At 54.8% G+C, this 24,687-nt stretch overlaps 2 protein-coding genes across 2 annotated transcripts in view; both read right to left on the bottom strand.

The window, feature by feature from the left end:
* Nucleotides 1–24,687, bottom strand: part of LOC137466706 (E3 ubiquitin-protein ligase BRE1B-like) — a 115,304-nt gene that overhangs the window by 71,220 nt on the left and 19,397 nt on the right. The gene's annotated exons all lie outside the window — the stretch shown is intronic.
* Nucleotides 3,853–22,851, bottom strand: LOC137466704 (E3 ubiquitin-protein ligase BRE1B-like). The gene is made up of 8 exons (XM_068178387.1): nucleotides 22,798–22,851; nucleotides 21,202–21,348; nucleotides 18,912–18,986; nucleotides 16,214–16,333; nucleotides 12,572–12,751; nucleotides 9,971–10,106; nucleotides 6,370–6,491; nucleotides 3,853–4,338 (listed from the first exon to the last, which is right to left on the bottom strand). Exons 2-8 carry the CDS (start codon nucleotides 21,295–21,297, stop codon nucleotides 3,853–3,855), a joined length of 1,215 nt encoding a protein of 404 aa, XP_068034488.1. The 5' UTR covers nucleotides 21,298–21,348; nucleotides 22,798–22,851.

Below are 24,687 nucleotides of genomic sequence, written 5' to 3' on the forward strand. Positions count from 1 at the left end.
GTTTGCATCTCATTTGCATATTCAAAAATCACAGTGCCCATCCATTTGGCTGCACCCCTTTTGTTTCAACCCAAATCCCCAAAAATTGGCCGTGAAAAACCCCAAAAATCGACCTATTTTAATTTCCTGTGCCTTCCTCATAGAGATTGCACCTATTTTCCATCTCATTTGCATATTCAGAAACCACCACGCCCATTCCATTTGGCTCCACCCCTTTTGTTTCAACCCAAAACCCCCAAAAATTGACCCCGAAGGGCCCCAAAAATCGGCCCCGATTTTAATTTCGTGCACCTTCCTCACACAGCCCGCATCTCATTTCCATCTCATTTGCATATTTATACGGATCACGCCCATCCATTTGGCTCCACCCCTTTTGTTTCAACCCAAATCCCCCAAAATTGCCACTAAAGGGCCCCAAAAATTGACCTCGAATTTAATTTCCTGTCCCTTCCGCATTCAGTTTGCATCTCATTTACATCTCATTTGCATATTCAAAAATCACAGTGCCCATCCATTTGGCTCCACCCCTTTTGTTTCCACCCAAATCCCCCAAAATTGGCCATGAAGGACCCCAAAAATCGACCCAAAATTTAACTTCCTGTCCCATCCTCATAGAGTTTGCATCTCATTTCCACCTCATTTGCATATTCAAAAATCACAGTGCCCATCCATTTGGCCCCACCCCTTTTGTTTCAACCCAAATCCCCCAAAATTGGCCATGAAGGACCCCAAAAATCAACCCCAAATTTAATGTCCTGTGCCTTCCTCATAGAACCTGCACCTAATTTCCATCTCATTTGCATATTCAGAAACCACCACGCCCATCCATTTGGCTCCACCCCTTTAATTTCACCCCAAACCCCAAAAAATTGACCCCGAAGGGCCCCAAAAATCGGCCCCAATTTTAATTTCGTGCACCTTCCTCACACAGCCCGCATCTCATTTCCATCTCATTTGCATATTTTATGGATCACGCCCACCCATTTGGCTCCTCCCCTTTTGTTTCAACCCAAATCCCCCAAAACTGGCACTAAAGGACCCCAAAAATTGACCTCGAATTTAATTCCCTGTGCCTTCCGCATTGAGTTTGCATCTCATTTCCATCTCATTTGCATATTCAAAAACCACTACGCCCATCCATTTGGCTCCTCCGCTTTTGTTTCAACCCAAATCCCCCAAAATTGGCCATGAAAAACCCCAAAAATCGACCCCAATTTTAATTTCCTGTCCCTTCCTCATAGAGACTGCACCTAATTTCCATCTCATTTGCATATTCAAAACCACCACGCCCATCCATTTGGCTCCTCCCCTTTAATTTCACCCCAAACCCCCAAAAATTGACCCTGAAGGGCCCCAAAAATCGGCCCCAATTTTAATTTCCTGCACCTTCCTCACAGAGCCCGCATCTCATTTCCATCTCATTTGCATATTTATACGGATCACGCACCTCCGTTTGGCTCCTCCCCTTTTGTTTCAACCCAAACCCCCCAAAATTGCCACTAAAGGGCCCCAAAAATTGACCTCGAATTTAATTTCCTGTCCCTTCCGCATTCAGTTTGCATCTCATTTCCATCTCATTTGCATATTCAAAAATCACTGCACCCATCCATTTGGCTCCTCCCCTTTTATTTCAACCCAAATCCCCCAAAAATTGGCACTAAAGGGCCCAAAAAATCGACCCCGAATTTAATTTCCTGTGTCTGCCTCATTAAACCTGCCTCAGTTTCCCTCCAAATCCCCCCAGTTCCTCTCAGCTCCGCCCTGGAACCCCGCCCACGCCCCTCATTAGCATCTCATTTGCATAAACACACCTTTAAAACGCCCAAAACCCCTCCCAATTCCCCCAAAAATCCCCTTAAACCTCCCTCAGTTTCCCTCCAAATCCCCCCAGCTCCTCTCAGCTCCGCCCCGGAACCCCGCCCACGTCCCTCATTAGCATCTCATTTGCATAAACACCCCTTTAAACCCTCCCCAAGCCCCTCCCAAGCCCCCAAAATTCCCTTAACCTCCCTCAGTTTCCCTCCAAATCCCCCCAGTTCCTCTCAGCTCTGCCCCGGAACACCACCCACGTCCCTCATTAGCATCTCATTTGCATAAACACACCTTTAAAACACCCAAAACCCGTCCCAATTCCCCAAAAATTCCCTTAAACCTCCCTCAGTTTCCCTCCAAATCCCCCCAGCTCCTCTCAGCTCCAACCCAGAACCCCTCTCACGTCCCTCATTAGCATCTCATTTGCATAAACACCCCTTTAAACCCTCCCCAAGCCCCTCCCAAGCCCCCAAAATTCCCTTAAACCTCCCTCAGTTTCCCTCCAAATCCCCCCAGTTCCTCTCAGCTCCGCCCCGGAACGCCGCTCACGCCCCTCATTAGCATCTCATTTGCATAAACGCACCTTTAAAACCCCCAAAACCCGTCCCAATTCCCCCAAAATTCCCTTACACCTCCCTCAGTTTCCCTCCAAATCCTCCCAGTTCCTCTCAGCTCCGCCCCGGAACACCGCCCACGCCCCTCATTAGCATCTCATTTGCATAAACACCTGTAAAACCTCCAAAACCCCTCCCAATTCCCCCAAAATTCCCTTTAACCTCCCTCAGTTTCCCTCCAAATCCCGCCAGCTCCTCTCAGCTCCGCCCCCGGAACCCCGCCCACGTCCCTCATTAGCATCTCATTTACATAAACACCTGTAAAGCACCCAAAACCCCTCCCAATTCCCCCAAAATTCCCTTAAACCTCCCTCAGTTTCCCTCCAAATCCCTCAAGTTCCTCTCAGCTCCACCCCAAAACCCCGCCCATGTCCCTCATTAGCATCTCATTTGCATAAACACCTGATATACCACCAAAACCCCTCCCAATTCCCCCAAAATCCCCTTAAACCTCCCTCAGTTTCCCTCCAAATCCCCCCAGATTCTCGCAGCTCTGCCCCAAGACCCCGCCCACGTCCCTCATTAGCGTCTCATTTGCATAAACACACCTTTAAAGTCGCCAAAACCCCTCCCAATTCCCCCAAAATTCCCTTAAACCTCCCTCAGTTTCCCTCCAAATCCCCCCAGCTCCTCTCAGCTCCGCCCCAAAACCCCGCCTGTCTCTCATTAGCATCTCATTTGCATAAACACACCTTTAAACCCCAAAACCCCTCCCAATTCCCCCAAAATTCCCTTTAACCTCCCTCAGTTTCCCTCCAAATCCCCCCAGTTCCTCTCAGCTCCGCCCCAAAACCCCGCCCACGTCCCTCATTAGCATCTCATTTGCATAAACACACCTTTAAAACCATCAAACCCCCACCCAATTCCCCAAAAATTCCCTTAAACCTCCCTCAGTTTCCCTCCAAATCCCCCAGTTCCTCTCAGCTCCGCCCTGGAACCCCGCCCACGTCCCTCATTAGCATCTCATTTACATGAACACACATTTAAAACCACCAAAACCCCTCCCAATTCCCCCAAAAATTCCCTTAAACCTCCCTCAGTTTCCCTCCAAATCCCCCCAGTTCCTCTCAGCTCCGCCCCAACACCCTGCTCACGTCCCTCATTAGCATCGCATTTGCATGAACACACCTTTAAAACACCCAAAACCCCTCCCAATTCCCCCAAAAATCCCTTAAACCTCCCTCAGTTTCCCTCCAAATCCCCCCAGTTCCTCTCAGCTCCGCCCCAAAACCCCGCCCACATCCCTCATTAGCATCTCATTTGCATAAACACACCTTTAAAACCACCAAACCCCTCCCAATTCCCCCAAAAATCCCCTTAAACCTCCCTCAGTTTCCCTCCAAATCCCCCAAGTTCCTCTCAGCTCCGCCCCAAAACCCCTCCCACGTCCCTCATTAGCATCTCATTTGCATGGCCCCGCCCCCACTCACTTGAGCTCCGCCCTCAGCTGCTTCAGCACCTCCGAGTCTTTCTTCTTGCCTTCCTCGGCCCCGCCCTTGGGCCGCTCCCGCCCCTCCCCCCGCGCCCCTCCCCCCACCCCCCGCTCGGGGCGGGGCCTGGGAGGGGGCGGGGCCGGCGGCCTGGGAGGGGGCGGGGCTTGTGGGGCCTGGGGGGCGGGGTTAGGGGTGGGGGAGGGGCCCGGGGGTTCCTCCTCCTCTTCCTTGGGCGGGGGAGGGGCGGGTTTGGGGGGAGGGTCCTGGGAAGGGGCGGGGCCGGAGGAGGCCACGCCCTCTTTGTCATCGGAGGGGGGAGGGGCCGGGGTGGGGGGCGGGGTTTCCTCCGGGGGAGGGGCGGAGCTTGAGGAGGGGGCGGGGCCTGAGGAGGAGGAGGAGGAGCTGGAGGAGGAGGGGGGAGGGGGTGGGGGAGGGGCGGGGCTGGGTGGGGGCGGGGCGCCGCTGGCCTGGAGGCGGAGCTAAAAGAGAAAAGGGGGAGGAGTCAGGGGACACACCCATTTAAAAGGGGCCACGCCCATTTTAACCACACCCATCAAAACCCCCGGTCTCTCTTAAAGGGGCCACGCCCACGTAAATCTCACCTTTGCTCTTAAAGGGACCACACCCCTCTTTAAAGGAAGCCCCGCCCCTTTAAGCCACACCCACCCACTCTTAAAGGGGTCACAGCCTTTTTTTTACAAGCCACGCCCCTTTAAACCACACCCATCCAGTCTTAAGAGGGGCCACGCCCCTCTCCAAAGAACTCACGCCCCCTTAAAGAGACCACACCCCTTAAAGGGACCACGCCCCCTCTTAGTGACCACACCCACTTTTAAAGGGACCACATTCACTTCTAAATGGACCACGCCCCTCTTAAAGAGGCCACACCCACTCTTAGAGACCACACCCATTCTTACAGAGACCACACCCCCATTGAAGGGGCCACGCCCACTTGTAAACAGAACACACCTCTCCTAAAATAACCACGCCCCCTCTTAAAGGAGCCACGCCTCCATCACAGAAACCCCTCTGGCTCCACCCCCTCTTAAAGAGACCACACCCCCTCGAGAGGACCACACCCCCTCTTAAAGGGACCACACCCCTCTAAAGGGACCATGCCTACTCTTGAAGTGACCACGCCCACTCTTAAAGGGACCACACCCACCCGAAGTGACCACACCCCTTTCTCCGAGAAACCGCCCCCTTAAAGCCACACCCCCCCGGGTTTGTTGTGGCCACGCCCCCGCAGTCGAGGCCCCGCCCACCTTGTTGATCTCGGCCTGCAACTCGCGCAGTTTGCCCTGGTTCGGTTAATGCCCCGCCCCTTTAAGCCACGCCCCTGTCATCAAAGTGCCACACCCACTCTTAAAGTGACCACACTCCCTCTTTAAAGGGACCACACCCACTCTTGAAGTGACCACACCCACTCTTAAAGAGACCACACCCACTCAAAATGGCCACAGCTCCTTAAAGGGATCACATGGTCTTAAAGAGACCACACCCACTCTTAAAGAGACCACACCCCACTTAGGGTGACCACACCCCTTTCTTAAAGGAACCACACCCACTCTTAAAGAGACCACACCCATCCTTAAAGGGACAACATCCCCTCTTGAAATGACCACACCCAAAGTGACCACACCCACTCTTAAAGGGACCACACCCATCCTTAAAGGGACAACACCCAGTCTTAAAGTGACCACACCCACTCTTAAAGGGACCACACCCACTCTTGAAAGGACCACACCCACTCTTCAAAGGATCACGACCCACTTAAAGTGACCACGCCCCTTTCTTCAAGGGGCCACACCCACTCTTAAAGAGACAACAGCTCCTCTTAAACCACACCCCCCTTAAATGGACCACGCCCATCCTTAAAAGGGCAACACCCACTCTTAAAAGGACCACGCCCACTCTTAAAGGAACAACACCCACTATTAAAGGACCACACCCTCTTAAGGAGACCACACCCACTCTTAAAGAGACAACACCTCCTCTTAAAGGAACAACACCCACTCTTAAAGGACCAACCTTAAATAGACCACACCCATCCTTAAAAGGGCAACACCCACTCTTAAAAGGACCATGCCCACTCTTAAAGGAACAACACCCACTCTTAAAGGACCATGCCCACTCTTAAAGAGACCACACCCACTCTTAAAGAGACCACACCCACTCTTAAAGAGACCACACCCACTCTTAAAGACACCACACCCCCTCTTAAAGGAACAACACCCACTCTTAAAGGACCACACCCTCTTAAAGAGACCACACCCTCTTAAGGAGACCACACCCACCCTTAAAGAAACAACACCCACTCTTAAAGGACCACACCCTCTTAAAGAGACCACACCCACTCTTAAAGACACCACACCCCTCTTAAAGGAACAACAGCCACTCCTGTAATGACCACACCCACTCAAAGTGCCCACACCCCTCTTAAAGGGACCACGCCCCCTTAAAGCCGGGTTTGTTGCGGCCCCGCCCCCCGCCGGCGAGGCCCCGCCCACCTTGTTGATCTCGGCCTGCACCTCGCGCAGTTTGCGCTTGTAGCGCTGCACGTCGCCCTTGAGCTGGTGGTTGTGGTTCTGCAGGGAGCTGATCAGGTGACGCATCTCCCGGTTAATGGGGCCTGCAGGGGAGAACACGCAGGTGAGACCAGGCAGGGGAGACCGGACAGGTGAGAACACGCAGGGGAGACCAGACAGGTGAGAAACAGACAGGTGAGACCAGACAGGTGAGACCACACAGGTGAGACCACGCAGGGGTGACCAGACAGGGGAGACCAGACAGGGGAGAACACGCAGGTGAGAAACAGATAGGGGAGAATGCACAGGTGAGAACACGCAGGTGAGACCAGACAGAGGAGAACACGAAGAGGAGACCAGACAGGTGAGACCACGCAGGTGAGAACACGCATGGGAGAATGCACAGGTGAGAACACACAGGGGAGACCAGACAGGGGAGACCAGACAGGTGAGACCACGCAGGTGAGAAACAGACAGGTGAGAACGCACAGGTGAGAACACGCAGGGGAGACCACGCAGGGGAGAACACTCAGGTGAGAAACAGACAGGTGAGAACGCACAGGTGAGACCACGCAGGGGAGACCACGCAGGGGAGACCACGCGGGTGAGACCACGCAGGGGAGAACACGCAGGGGAGACCACGCAGGTGAGAACACGCAGGTGAGAACAGACAGGTGAGACCACGCAGGGGAGACCACGCAGGGGAGAAACAGGTGAGAATGCACAGGTGAGACCACGCAGGGGAGACCACGCAGGGGAGAACGCACAGGTGAGAACACGCAGGGGAGACCACGCGGGTGAGACCACGCAGGGGAGAACGCACAGGTGAGACCAGACAGGTGAGAAACAGACTGATGAGAACGCACAGGTGAGACCAGACAGGTGAGACCACGCAGGGGAGACCAGACAGGGGAGACCAGACAGGGGAGACCAGACAAGGGAGACCGGACAGGTGAGACCAGACAGGTGAGACCAGACAGGAGAGACCAGACAGGGGAGACCAAGCAGGTGAGACCAGACAGGTGAGACCAGACAGGTGAGACCAGACAGGGGAGACCAAGCAGGTGAGACCAGACAGGTGAGACCAGACAGGTGAGACCAGACAGGTGAAACCAGACAGGTGAGAACACGCAGGTGAGAACAGACAGGTGAGACCACGCAGGTGAGACCACGCAGGGGAGAACACTCAGGTGAGAAACAGACAGGTGAGAACGCACAGGTGAGACCACGCAGGGGAGACCACGCAGGGGAGACCAGACAGGGGAGAACACGCAGGGGAGAACACGCAGGTGAGAACAGACAGGTGAGACCAGACAGGTGAGACCACGCAGGGGAGAACAGACAGGTGAGACCACGCAGGGGAGAACACTCAGGTGAGAAACAGACAGGTGAAAACGCACAGGTGAGACCACGCAGGGGAGACCACACAGGGGAGACCACGCAGGTGAGAACACACAGGGGAGAACACGCAGGGGAGAACATGCAGGTGAGAAACAGACAGGTGAGAACACGCAGGTGAGAACACGCAGGGGAGACCAGACAGGGGAGAACACGCAGGTGAGAACACACAGGGGAGACCAGACAGGTGAGCTCAGACAGGTGAGTGACAGGTGAGACAGGCGAGACACAGGTGAGACAGGCGAGGGACAGGTGAGGGACAGGTGAGAGACAGGTAACACAGGCGAGACACAGGTGAGACAGGCGAGGGACAGGTGAGGGACAGGTGAGGGACAGGTGAGGGATAGGTGAGGGACAGGTGAGGGACAGGTGAGGGATAGGTGAGAGGTGAGACAGGTGAGACAGGCGAGACACAGGTGAGGGACAGGTGAGGAACAGGTGAGGGACAGGTGAGGCAGGTGAGAGACAAGTGAGAGGTGAGACAGGTGAGGCAGGTGAGGGACAGGTGAGGGACAGGTGAGAGGTGAGACAGGTGAGACAGGTGAGACACAGGTGAGACACAGGTGAGACAGGCAAGGGACAGGTGAGGCAGGTGAAGGACAGGTGAGACAGGTGAGGGACAGGTGAGACACAGGTGAGGGACAGGTGAGAGACAGGTGAGACAGGCAAGGGACAGGTGAGGCAGGTGAGGGACAGGTGAGGGACATGTGAGACCCACCAGGTGAGGCGGGCGAGAGCACACAGGTGAGATGGCACCTCCCAGATGCCCCAGGTGTGCCCAGGTGTGTCCTCACCTGCCCAGGTGCCCCCAGGTGTATCCCAGCTGTGCCAGCTGTGCCCTCACCTGCCATGTCCTGCCTGGCTGTGCCCTCACCTGCCCAGGTATGCCCAGGTGTCCTCACCTATGCCAGCTGTGCCCCCACCTGTGCCAGATGTGCCCTCACCTGCCCAATGCCCTCACCTGTGCCAGGTGTGCCCTCACCTGCCCAATGCCCTCACCGATGGTGCCAAGTGTGCCCTCACCTGCCCAATGCCCTCACCTGTGCCAGCTGTGCCCTCACCTGTGCCAGGTGTGCCCTCACCTGCCCAATGCCCTCACCTGTGCCAGCTGTGCCCTCACCTGTACCAGATGTGCCCTCACCAGTGCCAGGCGTGCCCTCACCTGTGCCACCTGTGCCAGCTGTGCCCTCACCTGTGCCAGGTGTGCCCTCACCTGCCCAATGCCCTCACCTGTACCAGGCGTGCCCTCACCCGTACCAGCTGTGCCCTCACCTGTGCCAGGCGTGCCCTCACCTGCCCAATGCCCTCACCGATGGTGCCAGGTGTGCCCTCACCTGCCCAATGCCCTCACCTGCCCAATGCCCTCACCCGTGCCAGCTGTGCCCTCACCTGGGGTGCCAGCTGTGCCCTCACCTGGGGTGCCAGCTGTGCCCTCACCTGGGGTGCCAGCTGTGCCCTCACCTGCCCAATGCCCTCACCTGTGCCAGCTGTGCCCTCACCTGCCCAATGCCCTCACCTGTGCCAGCTGTGCCCTCACCTGCCCAATGCCCTCACCTGGGGTGCCAGCTGTGCCCTCACCTACCCAATACCCTCACCGGTGCCAGGTGTGTCCTCACCTGCCCAATGCCCTCACCCGTACCAGCCGTGCCCTCACCTGGGGTGCCAGCTGTGCCCTCACCTGCCCAATGCCCTCACCCGTGCCAGGCGTGCCCTCACCTGTGCCAGCTGTGCCCTCACCTGGGGTGCCAGCTGTGCCCTCACCTGCCCAATGCCCTCACCTGGGGTGCCAGCTGTGCCCTCACCTGGGGTGCCAGCTGTGCCCTCACCTGGGGTGCCAGCTGTGCCCTCACCTGGGGTGCCAGCTGTGCCCTCACCCATGCCAGCTGTGCCCTCACCCGGGGTGCCAGGCGTGCCCTCACCTGGGGTGCCAGCTGTGCCCTCACCTGCCCAATGCCCTCACCTGGGGTGCCAGCTGTGCCCTCACCTGTGCCAGCTGTGCCCTCACCTGGGGTGCCAGCTGTGCCCTCACCTGGGGTGCCAGCTGTGCCCTCACCTGGGGTGCCAGCTGTGCCCTCACCTGGGGTGCCAGCTGTGCCCTCACCTGTACCAGCTGTGCCCTCACCCGTGCCAGCTGTGCCCTCACCCGTGCCAGCTGTGCCCTCACCTGTGCCAGCTGTGCCCTCACCTGCCTGCTCGTTGGCGGCCAGGTTCTGCTCGAACTCGATGCGCAGCATCTCGTACTCCTTGCGCACCTGGGCCAGCGTGTCCTCCAGCTGGATCACCTCCGTGCGCAGCCGCTTCTGCACGCCCAGCTCGTCGCTCTGCGGGTCGGCAAGGCCGCCATTGCCGCAATTCCCAAAATTTCCCCAAATTTTCCCAAATTTCCCCAAATTTCCCCAAATTTCCCCGAATTTTCACAAATTTTTCCGCCATTTTTGGGGAGTTTTTGGTGATTTTCCACCATTTTTTCCCCATTTTTCTTCCATTTTTTTACAATTTTTTGCTATTTTTTCTCTACACTCATTGAGCTTTTTTTCCCAAAATTTAACAAAAATTCCCTAAAATTTTCTGAGATTTTTAAAAAATTTTTACAGATTTTTTAGGATTTTTTTCCCATTTTTTTGAGATTTTTTTTGCCATTTTTGGTGATTTTCCGCCATTTTTTCCCCATTTTAACACGATTTTTTAACAATTTTTTTTACTAATTTTCTCTACACTCATTGAGTTTTTTTTCCCAAAATTTAACAGAAATTCCCTAAAATTTTCCGGGATTTTTAAAGGAATTTTTGGGAATTTTTTTGCCATTTTCTGTGGTGATTTTTTTGCCATTTTTGGTGATTTTCCGCCATTTTTTCCCCATTTTAATTTGATTTTTTTACAATTTTTTTGCTATTTTTCTCTACACTCATTGAGATTCTTTTGACTCAAAATTTAACAGAAACTCCCTAAAATTTTTTGAGATTTTTAAAGGAATTTTGGGAATTTTTTTGCCATTTTTTGGTGATTTTTTGGCAATTTTTCATGATTTTCCGCCATTTTTCCCCCATTTTTCTTTGATTTTTTTACAATTCTTTTGTTATTTTTTTCTACACTCATTCGGACTCTTTTCTCCCAAAATTTAACAGAAATTCTCTAAAATTTTCTGGGATTTTCAAAGGAATTTTTGGGATTTTTTCGCCATTTTTTGAGATTTTTTTTTTGCCGTTTTTAGTGATTTTCTGGGATTTTTAAGGAATTTTGGGAATTTTTTAAAGGATTTTCCCAGAATTTTGGGGGAATTCTTGGGGTTTTTGGGGCCAGGTGAGCTCCAGCTCCTGCAGCCCCAGCTCGGAGCTCGGCAGGAGCCAAATTTGGGAATTTTGGGGAATTTGGGGAATTTTCGGGAAATTCAGGAATTTTGGGGCTGCACGGGAGTTATGGCACCGGCAGCCATCTTGAATGAGGCATTGTGGGATTTGTAGTGCTGGCAGCCATCTTGAATGAGGCATTGTGGGATTTGTAGTACCGGCAGCCATCTTGGATGAGGCATTGTGGGATTTACGGCACCGGCAGCCATCTTGAATGAGGCATTATGGGATTTGTAGTACCGGCAGCCATCTTGGATGAGGCATTGTGGGATTTGTAGTACCGGCAGCCATCTTGAATGAGGCATTGTGGGATTTGTAGTTCCGGCAGCCATCTTGAATGAGGCATTGTGGGATTTGTAGTGCCGGCTGCCATCTTGAATGAGGCATTGTGGGATTTGTAGTTCCGGCTGCCATCTTGAATGAGGCATTGTGGGATTTGTAGTACCGGCTGCCATCTTGAATGAGGCATTGTGGGATTTGTAGTACCGGCTGCCATCTTGGATGAGGCATTGTGGGATTTGTAGTGCCGGCTGCCATCTTGAATGAGGCATTGTGGGATTTGTAGTACCGGCTGCCATCTTGGATGAGGCATTATGAGATTTGTAGTGCCGGCTGCCATCTTGAATGAGGCATGATGGGATTTGTAGTGCCGGCTGCCATTTTGAATAAGGCATTGTGGGAGTTGTAGTACCGGCAGCCATCTTGGATGAGGCATTATGGGATTTACGGCACCGGCAGCCATCTTGAATGAGGCATTATGGGATTTGTAGTACTGGCAGCCATCTTGGATGAGGCATTGTGGGATTTGTAGTACCGGCTGCCATCTTGGATGAGGCATTATGGGATTTACGGCACTGGCAGCCATCTTGAATGAGGCATGATGGGATTTACGGCACTGGCAGCCATCTTGAATGAGGCATTATGGAAGTTATGGCACCGGCAGCCATCTTGAATGAGGCATGATGGGATTTATGGCATCAGTGGCCACACTGGATCAAAATGATTGGGACTTAATGACCCAAATGTCCCCAAAACGTCCCCAAAACTTCATGGGACCTCCTTGGGACACTTGGGGACATCAGGAGCCACCTCCACCTGCTCAAAATGGCGCCAGCGGCCATTTTGCACGACGAATTATGGGATGGCGCTGGTGGCCATCTTGGATTGGAAATACTGGGATTTTAGTGACCCCAAAATGTTCCCAAATGACCCCAACGTGACCCCAAAACCCAACGTGACCCCCCCAGGGACACCATGGGGACATCTTGGGGACATCAAGCGCCACCTCAAATTCTGCAAAATGGCGCCGGCGGCCATCTTGGATTGAAATTCCTGGGATTTTAACGACCCCAAACGACCCCGAATCGCCCCAGAACCGAGCGCGACCCCTCGGCGACCCCCGGGGGACACCTGGGGACACCGGGGCCGGCGGGTCCCACCTCCATGTGCTCGATGTGGCGCAGGTGGCTGTTCTTGGTGGCCAGCAGCAGCGCCCGCGCCTCGTCCAGCTGCGTCTTCACCTGCAGGCTCTCGTGGTAGAGCAGCGAGAACTGCGACTGCAGCACCTTGTACTCCAGGGCCTCCTTCACCGCCTCCTCGGGGAGCGAGCGCAGGGCCACCTGGGGGACACCTGAGCGTCACCTGAGTGACACCTGACACCTGAGTGACACCTCTGACACCTGAGTGATACCTGAGTGACACCTGAGTGACCTGAGTGACAGCTGAGTCACCTGAGCGTCACCTGAGTGACACCTGAGTGACACCTGAGTGACACCTGAGCATCACCTGAGTCACGAGTCACACCTGAGTGACACCTGACACCTGAGTGACACCTGAGTGACACCTGAGTCATGAGTGACACCTGAGTGACACCTGAGTGACAGCTGAGTGACACCTGCAGCACCTTGTACTCCAGGGCCTCCTTCACCGCCTCCTCGGGGAGAGAGCGCAGGGCCACCTGGGGGACACCTAAGCGTCACCTGAGTGACAGCTGACACCTGAGTGACACCTGACACATGAGCGTCACCTGAGTGACACCTGAGTGACACCTGAGTGACACCTGGATGACACCTGAGTCACCTGAATGACACCTCAGTGACACCTGAGTGACACCTGAGTGACACCTGAGTCACATGAGTGACACCTGAGCGACACCTGAGTGACACCTGAGTGACACCTGACACCTGAGTGACACCTGAGTGACACCTGAGTGACAGCTGAGTGACACCTGCAGCACCTTGTACTCCAGGGCCTCCTTCACCGCCTCCTCGGGGAGCGAGCGCAGGGCCACCTGGGGGACACCTGAGCGTCACCTGAGTGACAGCTGACACCTGAGCGACACCTGAGTGACACCTGAGTGACACCTGAGTCACATGAGTGACACCTGAGCATCACCTGAGTGACACCTGAGTCACCTGACCCCTCAGTAACACCTGAGTGACACCTGAGTGACACCTGAATCATGAGTGACACCTGAGTGTCACCTGAGTGACACCTGACACCTGAGTGACACCTGACACATGAGCGTCACCTGAGTGACACCTGAGTGACACCTCTGACACCTGAGTCACATGAGTGACACCTGAGCATCACCTGAGCGACACCTGAGTGACACCTGAGTGACACCTGAGCATCACCTGAGTGACACCTGACACCTGAGTGACACCTGAGTGACACCTGAGTGACACCTGAGTGACACCTGAGTGACACCTGACACCTGAGTGACAGCTGAGTGACACCTGCAGCACCTTGTACTCCAGGGCCTCCTTCACCGCCTCCTCGGGGAGCGAGCGCAGGGCCACCTGGGGGACACCTGAGCGTCACCTGAGTGACAGCTGACACCTGAGTGACACCTGAGTGACACCTGTGACACCTGAGTCATGAATGACAGCTGAGTGACACCTGACACATGAGCGTCACCTGAGTGACACCTGAGTGACACCTGTGACACCTGAGTCACATGAGCAACACCTGAGTGACACCTGTGACACCTGAGTGACACCTGAGTGACAGCTGAGTGACAGCTGAGTGACACCTGCAGCACCTTGTACTCCAGGGCCTCCTTCACCGCCTCCTCGGGGAGCGAGCGCAGGGCCACCTGGGGGACACCTGAGCGTCACCTGAGTGACACCTGAGTGACACCTGAGTGACACCTGAGTGACACCTGAGTGACACCTCTGACACCTGAGTCACATGAGTGACACCTGAATGACCTGAGTGACACCTGAGTCACCTGAGCGTCACCTGAGCGTCACCTGAGTGACACCTGAGTGACACCTGAGTGACACCAGAGTGACACCTCTGACACCTGAGTGACATGAGTGACACCTGAGTGACACCTAAGTGACACCTGAGTGACACCTGTGACACCTGAGCATCACCTGAGTGACATCTGAGTGACACCTGAGTGACACCTGAGTGATACCTGAGTCACCTCAGTGACACCTGAGTGACACCTGACACGAGCGTCACCTGAGTGACACCTGAGTGACACCTCTGACACCTGAATGACACCTGAGTCTCACCTGAGCGACACCTCTGACACCTGAGTGACACCTGAGTGACACCTGTCACCGGACACCTCAGTGACACCTGAGTGACACCTGAGTGACACCTGAATGACACCAGAGTGACACCTGAGAGACACCTGAGTGACACCTGAGGCACCTAACCCCTCAGTAACACCTGAGTGACACCAGAGTGACACCTGAGTGACACCTGAGTGACACCTGAGTGACCTGACCCCTCAGTAACACCTGAGTGACAACTGAGTGACACCTGGAACCACCTGAGTGACACCAGAGTGACACCTGGAACCACCTGAGTGACACCTGAGTGACACCTGAGTGACACCTGAGTGACACCTGAGTGACACCCGAGTGTCACCTGACACCCCCGGTGTCCCCACCTTGAGCTGCTCCTGGCCCCAGTGTCCCCAACGTCCCCAATCCCCCCAATGTCCTCAATGTCCCCAATGTCCCCAATCCCCTCAAATGTCCCCAAATGTCCCCAGTGTCCCCCAATGTCCCCAACGTCCCCAATCCCCCCAATGTCCTCAATGTCTCCAATGTCCCCAATTCCCTCAAATGTCCCCAATGTCCCCAATGTCCCCCGGTGTCCCCAATGTCCCCAGGGTCCCCCGGTGTCCCCAGTGTCCCCAATCCTCACAATGTCCCCAATGTCCCCAGGGTCCCCAATGTCCCCAGTGTCCCCCGGTGTCCCCTGGTGCCCCCAATGTCCCCAATGTCCCCCGGTGTCCCCAGTGTCCTCAGTGTCCCCAGTCCTCCCAATGTCCCCAGGATCCCCAGGATCCCCCAGTGTCCCCAATGTCCCCAGTGTCCCCAATGTCCCCAATGTCCCCAGTGTCCCCAGTGTCCCCAGTGTCCCCCAATGTCCTCAGTGTCCCCAGTGTCCCCAGTGTCCCCAGTGTCCCCAATGTCCCCAATGTCCCCAATGTCCTCAGTGTCCCCAGTGTCCCCAACATCCCCAGTGTCCCCAGTGTCCCCAATGTCCCCAGTGTCCCCAATGTCCCCCGGTGTCCCCAACGTCCCCAGGGTCCCCCGGTGTCCCCAAGTGTCCCCAGAGTCCCCAATGTCCCCTGGTGTCCCCAATGTCCCCACTGTCCCCAATCCTCCCAGTGTCCCCAGTGTCCCCAATGTCCCCTGGTGCCCCAGTGTCCCCAATGTCCCCAGGGTCCCCAATGTCCCCCGGTGTCCCCAATGTCCCCAATCCTCACAATGTCCCCAATCCCCCCGCTGTCCCCAATGTCCCCAATGTCCCCCGATGTCCCCGGTGTCCCCAATGTCCCCAATGTCCCCCGCTGTCCCCAATGTCCCCAATGTCCCCCGATGTCCCCGGTGTCCCCAATGTCCCCAGTGTCCCCCAATGTCCCCAATGTCCCCAATGTCCCCCGGTGTCCCCAATGTCCCCAATGTCCCCCAGTGTCCCCAATGTCCCCAATGTCCCCAATCCTCCCAATGTCCCCAATGTCCCCCGGTGTCCCCAATGTCCCCAGGGTGCCCCGGTGTCCCCAATGTCCCCTGGTGTCCCCAGGGTCCCCCGGTGTCCCCCGGTGTCCCCACCTTGAGCCGCTCCTGGCCCCTGACGGCCGCCTGCAGCTCCAGCTGCAGCTTCTCCAGCTCGGCCATGCGGGAATTGGCCAGGTCCTGGTTCCCCTCCAGCTCCGCATTCAGCATCTCAAACTGCACCAAAAACACCCAAAAAATCCCAAATTCACCCCAGGATTCCCAAAATTCCCAAAACTCCCAAAGAACCCCCAAAATTCCCAAGGAATTCCCAAAAAATTCCCACTGAAAATCCCAAAAATCCACAGAAATTCCACCAAAATCCAGCCCAAATCCAGCCCAGCTCCGCCTTCAGCATCTCAAACTGCACCAAAAACACCCCAAAATCCCAAATTCACCCCAGGATTCCCAAAATTCCCAAAATTCCCAAAGAACCCCCAAAATTCCCAAGGAATTCCCAAAGAAAATCCCAAAAATCCACAGAAATTCCAACAAAATCCAGCCCAAATCCAGCCCAGCCCCACCTTCAGCATCTCAAACTGCACCAAAAACACCCAAAAATCCCAAAGAACCCCAGGATTCCCAAAGAATTCCCAAAATTCCCAAAGAACCCCCAAAATCCCCAAAGAATTCCCAAAAAATTCCCACTGAAAATCCCAAAAATCCACAGAAATTCCACCAAAATCCAGCCCAAATCCAGCCCAGCTCCGCATTCAGCATCTCAAACTGCACCAAAAACACCCAAAAATCCCAAATTCCCCCCAGGATTCCCAAAGAATTCCCAAAATTCCCAAAGAATCCCCAAAATTCCCAAGGAATTCCCACTGAAAATCCCAAAAATCCACAGAAATTCCACCAAAATCCAGCCCAAATCCAGCCCAGCTCCGCCTTCAGCATCTCAAACTGCACCAAAAACACCCAAAAACCCCCAAATTCACACCAGGATTCCCAAAGAATTCCCAAAATTCCCAAAGAATCCCCAAAATTCCCAAGGAATTCCCACTGAAAATCCCAAAAATCCACAGAAATTCCACCAAAATCCAGCCCAAATCCAGCCCAGCTCCGCCTTCAGCATCTCAAACTGCACCAAAAACACCCAAAAACCCCCAAATTCACACCAGGATTCCCAAAGAATTCCCAAAATTCCCAAAGAATCCCCAAAATTCCCAAGGAATTCCCACTGAAAATCCCAAAAATCCACAGAAATTCCACCAAAATCCAGCCCAAATCCAGCCCAGCTCCGCCTTCAGCACCTCAAACTGCACCAAAAACACCCAAAAATCCCAAATTCACCCCAGAATTCCCAAAATTCCCAAAATTCCCAAAGAATTCCCAAAATTCCCCAAAAAAATCCTACAAATAAACCCCAAAAAATCACTCAAAATGCAACAAAATCCAGCCCAGCTCCGCCTTCAGCATCTCAAACTGCACCAAAAACACCCAAAAAATCCCAAATTCACCCCAGAATTCCCAAAATTCCCAAAATTCCCAAAGAATTCCCAAAGAATTCCCAGAGAATTCCCAAAATAAAAACCCAAATCCACAAAAATTCCCCCAAAATCCAGCCCAAATCCAGCCCAGCCCCACCTTCAGCATCTCAAACTGCACCAAAAACACCCAAAAACCCCCAAATTCACCCCAGAATTCCCAAAATTCCCAAAGAATTCCCAAAATTTCCAAAAAAAAAATCCTACAAATAAACCCCAAAAATTCACTCAAAATCCCAAATTTTTGTCAATTTTCCCCAAATTTCCCAAGAAATTCCCCCAAAAATTCCCAAACTTTTCTCTCTTTTCCCAAAGTTCCCCAATTTCTCCCAAAAATCGTCAAAATTTCAAATTTTTTTCCAATTTCCCCCAAACCCCAAAACTTCCCCCTGAAATTTCCCCCAAAAATTCCCAATTTTCCCCAAAATTCTCTCCAAAATTCCCAAAAAAATCGAACATTTTTGTGTTTTTTCCCCAAATTCCCACCAATTTCCCCATGAAATTCTCCCAAAAATTCCTCAAATTCCCAAATTTTTCTCATTTTCCCAGAAATTCTCAAAAAATTCCCAAATTTTCCCCCAATTTTCTCCTGAAAGTTCCAAATTTTGCTCAATTTTCTCCAAAATTCCCAAATTTTCCCCCATTTTCTCCTAAAAGTTCCAAATTTTGCTCAATTTTCTCCAAAATTCCCAAATTTTCCCCCAATTTTCTCCCAATTTTCTCCCAAAAGTTCCAAATTTTCCTCAATTTTCTCCAAAATTCCCAAATTTTCCCCCAATTTTCTCCCAATTTTCTCCCCAAAGTTCCGAATTTTGCTCAATTTTCTCCAAAATTCCCAAATTTTCCCCCAATTTTCTCATAAAAGTTCCAAATTTTGCTCAATTTTCTCCAAAATTCCCAAATTTTCCCCCAATTTTCTCCTAAAAATTCCAAATTTCGCTCAATTTTCTCCAAAATTCCCAAATTTTCCCCCAAATTTCCTCCTAAAAATTCCAAATTTTGCTCAATTTTCTCCAAAATTCCCACATTTTCCCCCGGATTTCCACCAAAATTCCTCCCAACGCTCCCCGAATTCCCGAATTTTCGCCGCGTTTCCCAAAAACTCCCGAATTTTCCCCCCCGAAACCCTCCCGAAATCCCGGACTTTTCCTCGGGTTTCCCGTGAAATCCCGCCAGATTCCGCCGCCAGTTCCCACGGCGTCGGTTTGGGCCGGAATTCCGGAATTCCCGCGGAATTGCGGGCGCGGCTCCGCCCGCGGGCGCGGTACCTTCTGCACGCTCAGCGTGATCTGGCCGCCCTGGAATCCTCCGGAGCCGCCGGAGCCGTACGAGCCCGACGTCAGCTGCCACGGGCGGGGCGGGCGCGCCCAGGTGAGACGGGCGCAGGTGAGACGCGCCCGCAGGTGAGGCACAGACAGGTGAGGCACGCCCGCAGGTGAGACACGCCCACAGGTGAGGCACAGACAGGTGAGACACGCCCGCAGGTGAGGCACGGGTGAGACACGCCCACAGGTGAGACACGCCCACAGGTGAGGCACAGACAGGTGAGACACGCCCACAGGTGAGACACGCCCGCAGGTGAGACATAGACAGGTAAGACACGCCCACAGGTGAGACACGCCCACAGGTGAGACACAGGTGAGACACACCCACAGGTGAGACACGCCCACAGGTGAGACACAGGTGAGACACACCCACAGGTGAGACACGCCCACAGGTGAGACACAGACAGGTGAGACACGCCCACAGGTAAGACATAGACAGGTGAGACACACCCACAGGTGAGACACAGACAGGTGAGACACGCCCACAGGTGAGACACAGACAGGTGAGACACGCCCACAGGTAAGACATAGACAGGTGAGACACACCCACAGGTGAGATACAGACAGGTGAGACACACCCACAGGTGAGACACGCCCACAGGTGAGACACGCCCGCAGGTGAGACACGCCCACAGGTGAGACACGCCCACAGGTGAGACACACCCACAGGTGAGACACGCCCACAGGTGAGACACGCCCACAGGTGAGACACGGGCACAGGTGAGACATAGGTGAGACACGCCCACAGGTGAGACACACCCACAGGTGAGGCACAGGTGAGACATAGGTGAGACACGCCCACAGGTGAGACATGCCCACAGGTGAGACACGCCCGCAGGTGAGACATAGGTGAGACACGCCCACAGGGGAGACACACCCACAGGTGAGACACGCCCACAGGTGAGACATGCCCACAGGTGAGACACGCCCACAGGTGAGACACACCCACAGGTGAGACACGGGTGAGACACGCCCGCAGGTGAGACACGCCCACCAGTGAGACACGCCCAAAGGTGAGACACGCCCACAGGTGAGACACGCCCACAGGTGAGACACGGGTGAGACACGCCCACAGGTGAGACACGCCCACAGGTGAGACACGGGTGAGACACGCCCACAGGTGAGACACGCCCACAGGTGAGACACGGGTGAGACACGCCCACAGGTGAGACACAGACAGGTGAGACACGCCCACAGGTGAGACACGGGTGAGACACGCCCACAGGTGAGACACAGACAGGTGAGACATGCCCACAGGTGAGACACGGGTGAGACACGCCCACAGGTGAGACATAGACAGGTGAGACATGCCCACAGGTGAGACACGGGTGAGACACGCCCACAGGTGATACACGCCCACAGGTGAGACACGGGTGAGACACGCCCACAGGTGAGACATAGACAGGTGAAACACACCCACAGGTGAGACATAGACAGGTGAAACACACCCACAGGTGAGACACAGGTGAGACACGCCCACAGGTGAGACACAGGTGAGACACAGGTGAGGCAAAGACACAGGTGAGACACGCCCACAGGTGAGACAAGTGAGACAGGTGAGACAAGTGAGACAGGTGAGGCACAGGTGACACGCCCACAGGTGAGACACACGCACAGGTGAGAGACAGGTGAGACAGGGACAGGTGAGACAAATGAGACAGGTGAGTGCCCAAGTGCATCCCAGGTGTGCCCAAGTGTGCCCAGGTGTACCCAGGTGTATCCCTGGTGCCCCCAGCTGTGCCCAGCTGTACCCAGGTGTCCCCAGGTGTGCCCAGCTGTACCGGGGTGTGTCCCTGCTGTCCCAGGTGTGCCCCAGGTGTCCCCAGGTGTGCCCAGCTGTACCCAGGTGTATCCCAGCTGTACCCAGCTGCACCCAGGTGTGCCTAGGTGTACCCAGCTGTGCCCAGCTGTACCCAGGTGTCCCCAGGTGTATCCCAGCTGTACCCAGGTGTGCCCAGGTGTACCCAGGTGCCCCCAGGTGTGCCCAGGTGTATCCCAGCTGTACCCAGATGTGCCCCAGGTGTGCCCAGCTGTACCCAGGTGTGTGCCAGGTGTACCCAAGTGTACTCAGGTGTGCCCAGCTGTACCCAGCTGTACCCAGGTGTACCCAGGTGTGTCCCAGGTGCGCCCAGCTGTACCCAGGTGCCCCCAGATGTATCCCAGCTGTACCCAGGTGCCCCCAGGTGTGTCCCAGCTGTGCCCAGCTGTGCCCAGGTGCGCCCAGGTGCGGTACCTGCTCCAGCGCCTCGGCCAGGTGCCTGTCGAGCCGCCCCTCGCGCTTGCGCAGCTTGGCGCTGTCCCACTGCAGCCCCTCGAGCGTCGTCCCCATCTCCAGCACCTTCGTCTCCGCAGAGGTGGCCTTGTCCTGCAGCTCCGCCAGCTGCGCAGGTGAGACAGGTGAGATACAGACAGGTGAGAGACAGACAGGTGAGACAGGTGAGACACAGGTGAGACACAGACAGGTGAGAGACACACAGGTGACAGACAGGTGAGACACACAGGTGAGAGACACACAGGTGAGACACAGGTGAGACACAGGTGACACACAGACAGGTGAGACACAGACAGGTGAGAGACAGGTGAGACACCACATGGCCTTGTCCTGCAGCTCCGCCAGCTGCGCAGGTGAGACACAGGTGAGAGACACACAGGTGAGAGACAGGTGAGACACACAGGTGAGAGACACAGGTGAGAGACACAGGTGAGACACAGGTGAGACACACAGGTGAGACAGACAGGTGAGACACAGGTGAGACACACAGGTGAGACACAGACAGGTGAGAGACAGGTGAGACACACAGGTGAGACACACAGGTGAGACACACAGATGAGACAGACAGGTGAGACACAGGTGAGACACAGGTGAGACACACAGGTGAGAGACACAGGTGAGAGACACAGGTGAGACACAGGTGAGACACACAGGTGAGACACAGACAGGTGAGACACAGGTGAGACACACAGGTGAGACACAGACAGGTGAGAGACAGGTGAGACACACAGGTGAGACACAGACAGGTGAGACACACAGATGAGACACAGGTGAGACACAGACAGGTGAGACACAGGTGAGAGACAGGTGAGACACAGGTGACACACAGGTGAGAGACACACAGGTGAGACACAGGTGAGAGACAGGTGAGACACAGACAGGTGAGAGACAGGTGAGAGACAGGTGAGAGACAGGTGAGACACAGACAGGTGAGACACACAGGTGAGACAAATGAGACACAGGTGACACAGGTGAGACACCACATGGCCTTGTCCTGCAGCTCCGCCAGCTGCGCAGGTGAGACACAGACAGGTGAGACACACAGGTGAGACACACAGGTGAGACACAGGTGAGACACAGGTGAGACACACAGGTGAGAGACAGGTGAGAGACACACAGGTGAGAGACAGGTGAGACACAGACAGGTGAGAGACAGACAGGTGAGACACAACATGGCCTTGTCCTGCAGCTCCGCCAGCTGCGCAGGTGAGACACAGACAGGTGAGACACACAGGTGAGACACACAGGTGAGACACAGGTGAGACACAGGTGAGACACACAGGTGAGAGACAGGTGAGAGACACACAGGTGAGAGACAGGTGAGACACAGACAGGTGAGAGACAGACAGGTGAGACACAACATGGCCTTGTCCTGCAGCTCCGCCAGCTGCGCAGGTGAGACACACAGGTGACACCCAGGTGGGACAAGTGATACAGAGGTGACACCAAGGTGACGCCCAGGTGACACAGGTGACACCCAGGTGGGACAGGTGACACACAAGTGACACCCGGGTGACACCCAGGTGACACAGGTGACACCCAGGTGTGTCCAGGTACCCCCAGGGCCTCCCTCTGGTGCTTCTCGTGCAGGTGCTGCGTCAGGGCAGGGACAGGTGAGGGACGGGTGACACAGGTGACAGGTGACACAGATGTGACACAGGTGGGACAGGTGACACAGGTGACACCCAGGTGACACCCAGGTGACACAGATGGGACAGGTGACACCCAGGTGACACCCAGGTGACAGCCAGGTGACACAGGTGACACCCAGGTGACACAGATGGGACAGGTGACACAGAGATGACTCAGGTGACACAGAGGTGACACAGGTGACAGCCAGGTGACACAGGTAACACCCAGGTGACACCCAGGTGACACCCAGGTGACACCCAGGTGACACAGGTGACACAGAGATGACTCAGGTGACACCCAGGTGACACCCAGGTGACACCCAGGTGACACAGGTGACACAGGTGACACCCAGGTGACACCCAGGTGACACCCAGGTGACACAGGTAACACAGATGGGACAGGTGACACAGAGATGACTCAGGTGACACAGAGGTGACACAGGTGACAGCCAGGTGACACAGGTGACACAGATGGGACAGGTGACACAGAGATGACTCAGGTGACACAGAGGTGACACAGGTGACACCCAGGTGACACAGGTAACACAGATGGGACAGGTGACACAGAGATGACTCAGGTGACACAGAGGTGACACAGGTGACACCCAGGTGACACCCAGGTGACACCCAGATGACACAGGTGACACACAGGTGACACAGGTGACACCCAGGTGACACCCAGGTGACACCCAGGTGACACAGGTAACACAGATGGGACAGGTGACACAGAGATGACTCAGGTGACACAGAGGTGACACAGGTGACACAGGTGACACCCAGGTGACACAGGTGACACAGATGGGATACAGGTGACACAGGTGACACCCAGGTGACACAGGTGACACAGAGGTGACACCCAGGTGACACCCAGGTGACACAGAGGTGACACCCAGGTGACACCCAGGTGACACCCAGGTGACACAGGTAACACAGATGGGACAGGTGACACAGAGATGACTCAGGTGACACAGATGGGACACAGGTGACACAAGTGACACCCAGGTGACACAGGTGACACAGATGGGATACAGGTGACACAGGTGACACCCAGGTGACACAGGTGACACAGAGGTGACACCCAGGTGACACCCAGGTGACACCCAGGTGACACACAGGTGACACAGAGGTGACACAGGTGACACCCAGGTGACACCCAGGTGACACAGGTGACACAGATGGAACACAGGTGACACAGGTGACACCCAGGTGACAGCCAGGTGACACAGGTGACACAGATGGAACACAGGTGACACAGGTGACACCCAGGTGACAGCCAGGTGACACAGGTGACACAGATGGAACACAGGTGACACAGGTGACACCCAGGTGACAGCCAGGTGACACCCAGGTGGGACATGAGACACAGGTGACACAGATGACAACCAGGTGACACAGGTGGGACAGGTGACACCCAGGTGACACACAGGTGACAGCCAGGTGACACAGGTAACACAGATGGGACAGGTGACACAGAGATGACTCAGGTGACACAGAGGTGACACAGGTGACAGCCAGGTGACACAGGTGACACAGGTGACACAGAGATGACACCCAGGTGACACCCAGGTGACACCCAGGTGACACCCAGGTGACACAAATGGGACACAGGTGACACCCAGGTGACACCCGGGTGACACCCAGGTGGGACACAGGTGACACACAGACACATAGGTAACACAGATGGGACACAGGTGGGACAGGTGACACCCAGGTGACACAGGTGACATCCAGGTGACAGCCAGGTGACAGCCAGGTGACACAGGTGACACAGGTGACACACAGGTGACAGCCAGGTGACACAGGTGACACCCAGGTG

This window comes from Anomalospiza imberbis, unplaced genomic scaffold (assembly GCF_031753505.1).
Source record: "Anomalospiza imberbis isolate Cuckoo-Finch-1a 21T00152 unplaced genomic scaffold, ASM3175350v1 scaffold_43, whole genome shotgun sequence".
Lineage (NCBI taxonomy): Eukaryota > Metazoa > Chordata > Aves > Passeriformes > Viduidae > Anomalospiza > Anomalospiza imberbis.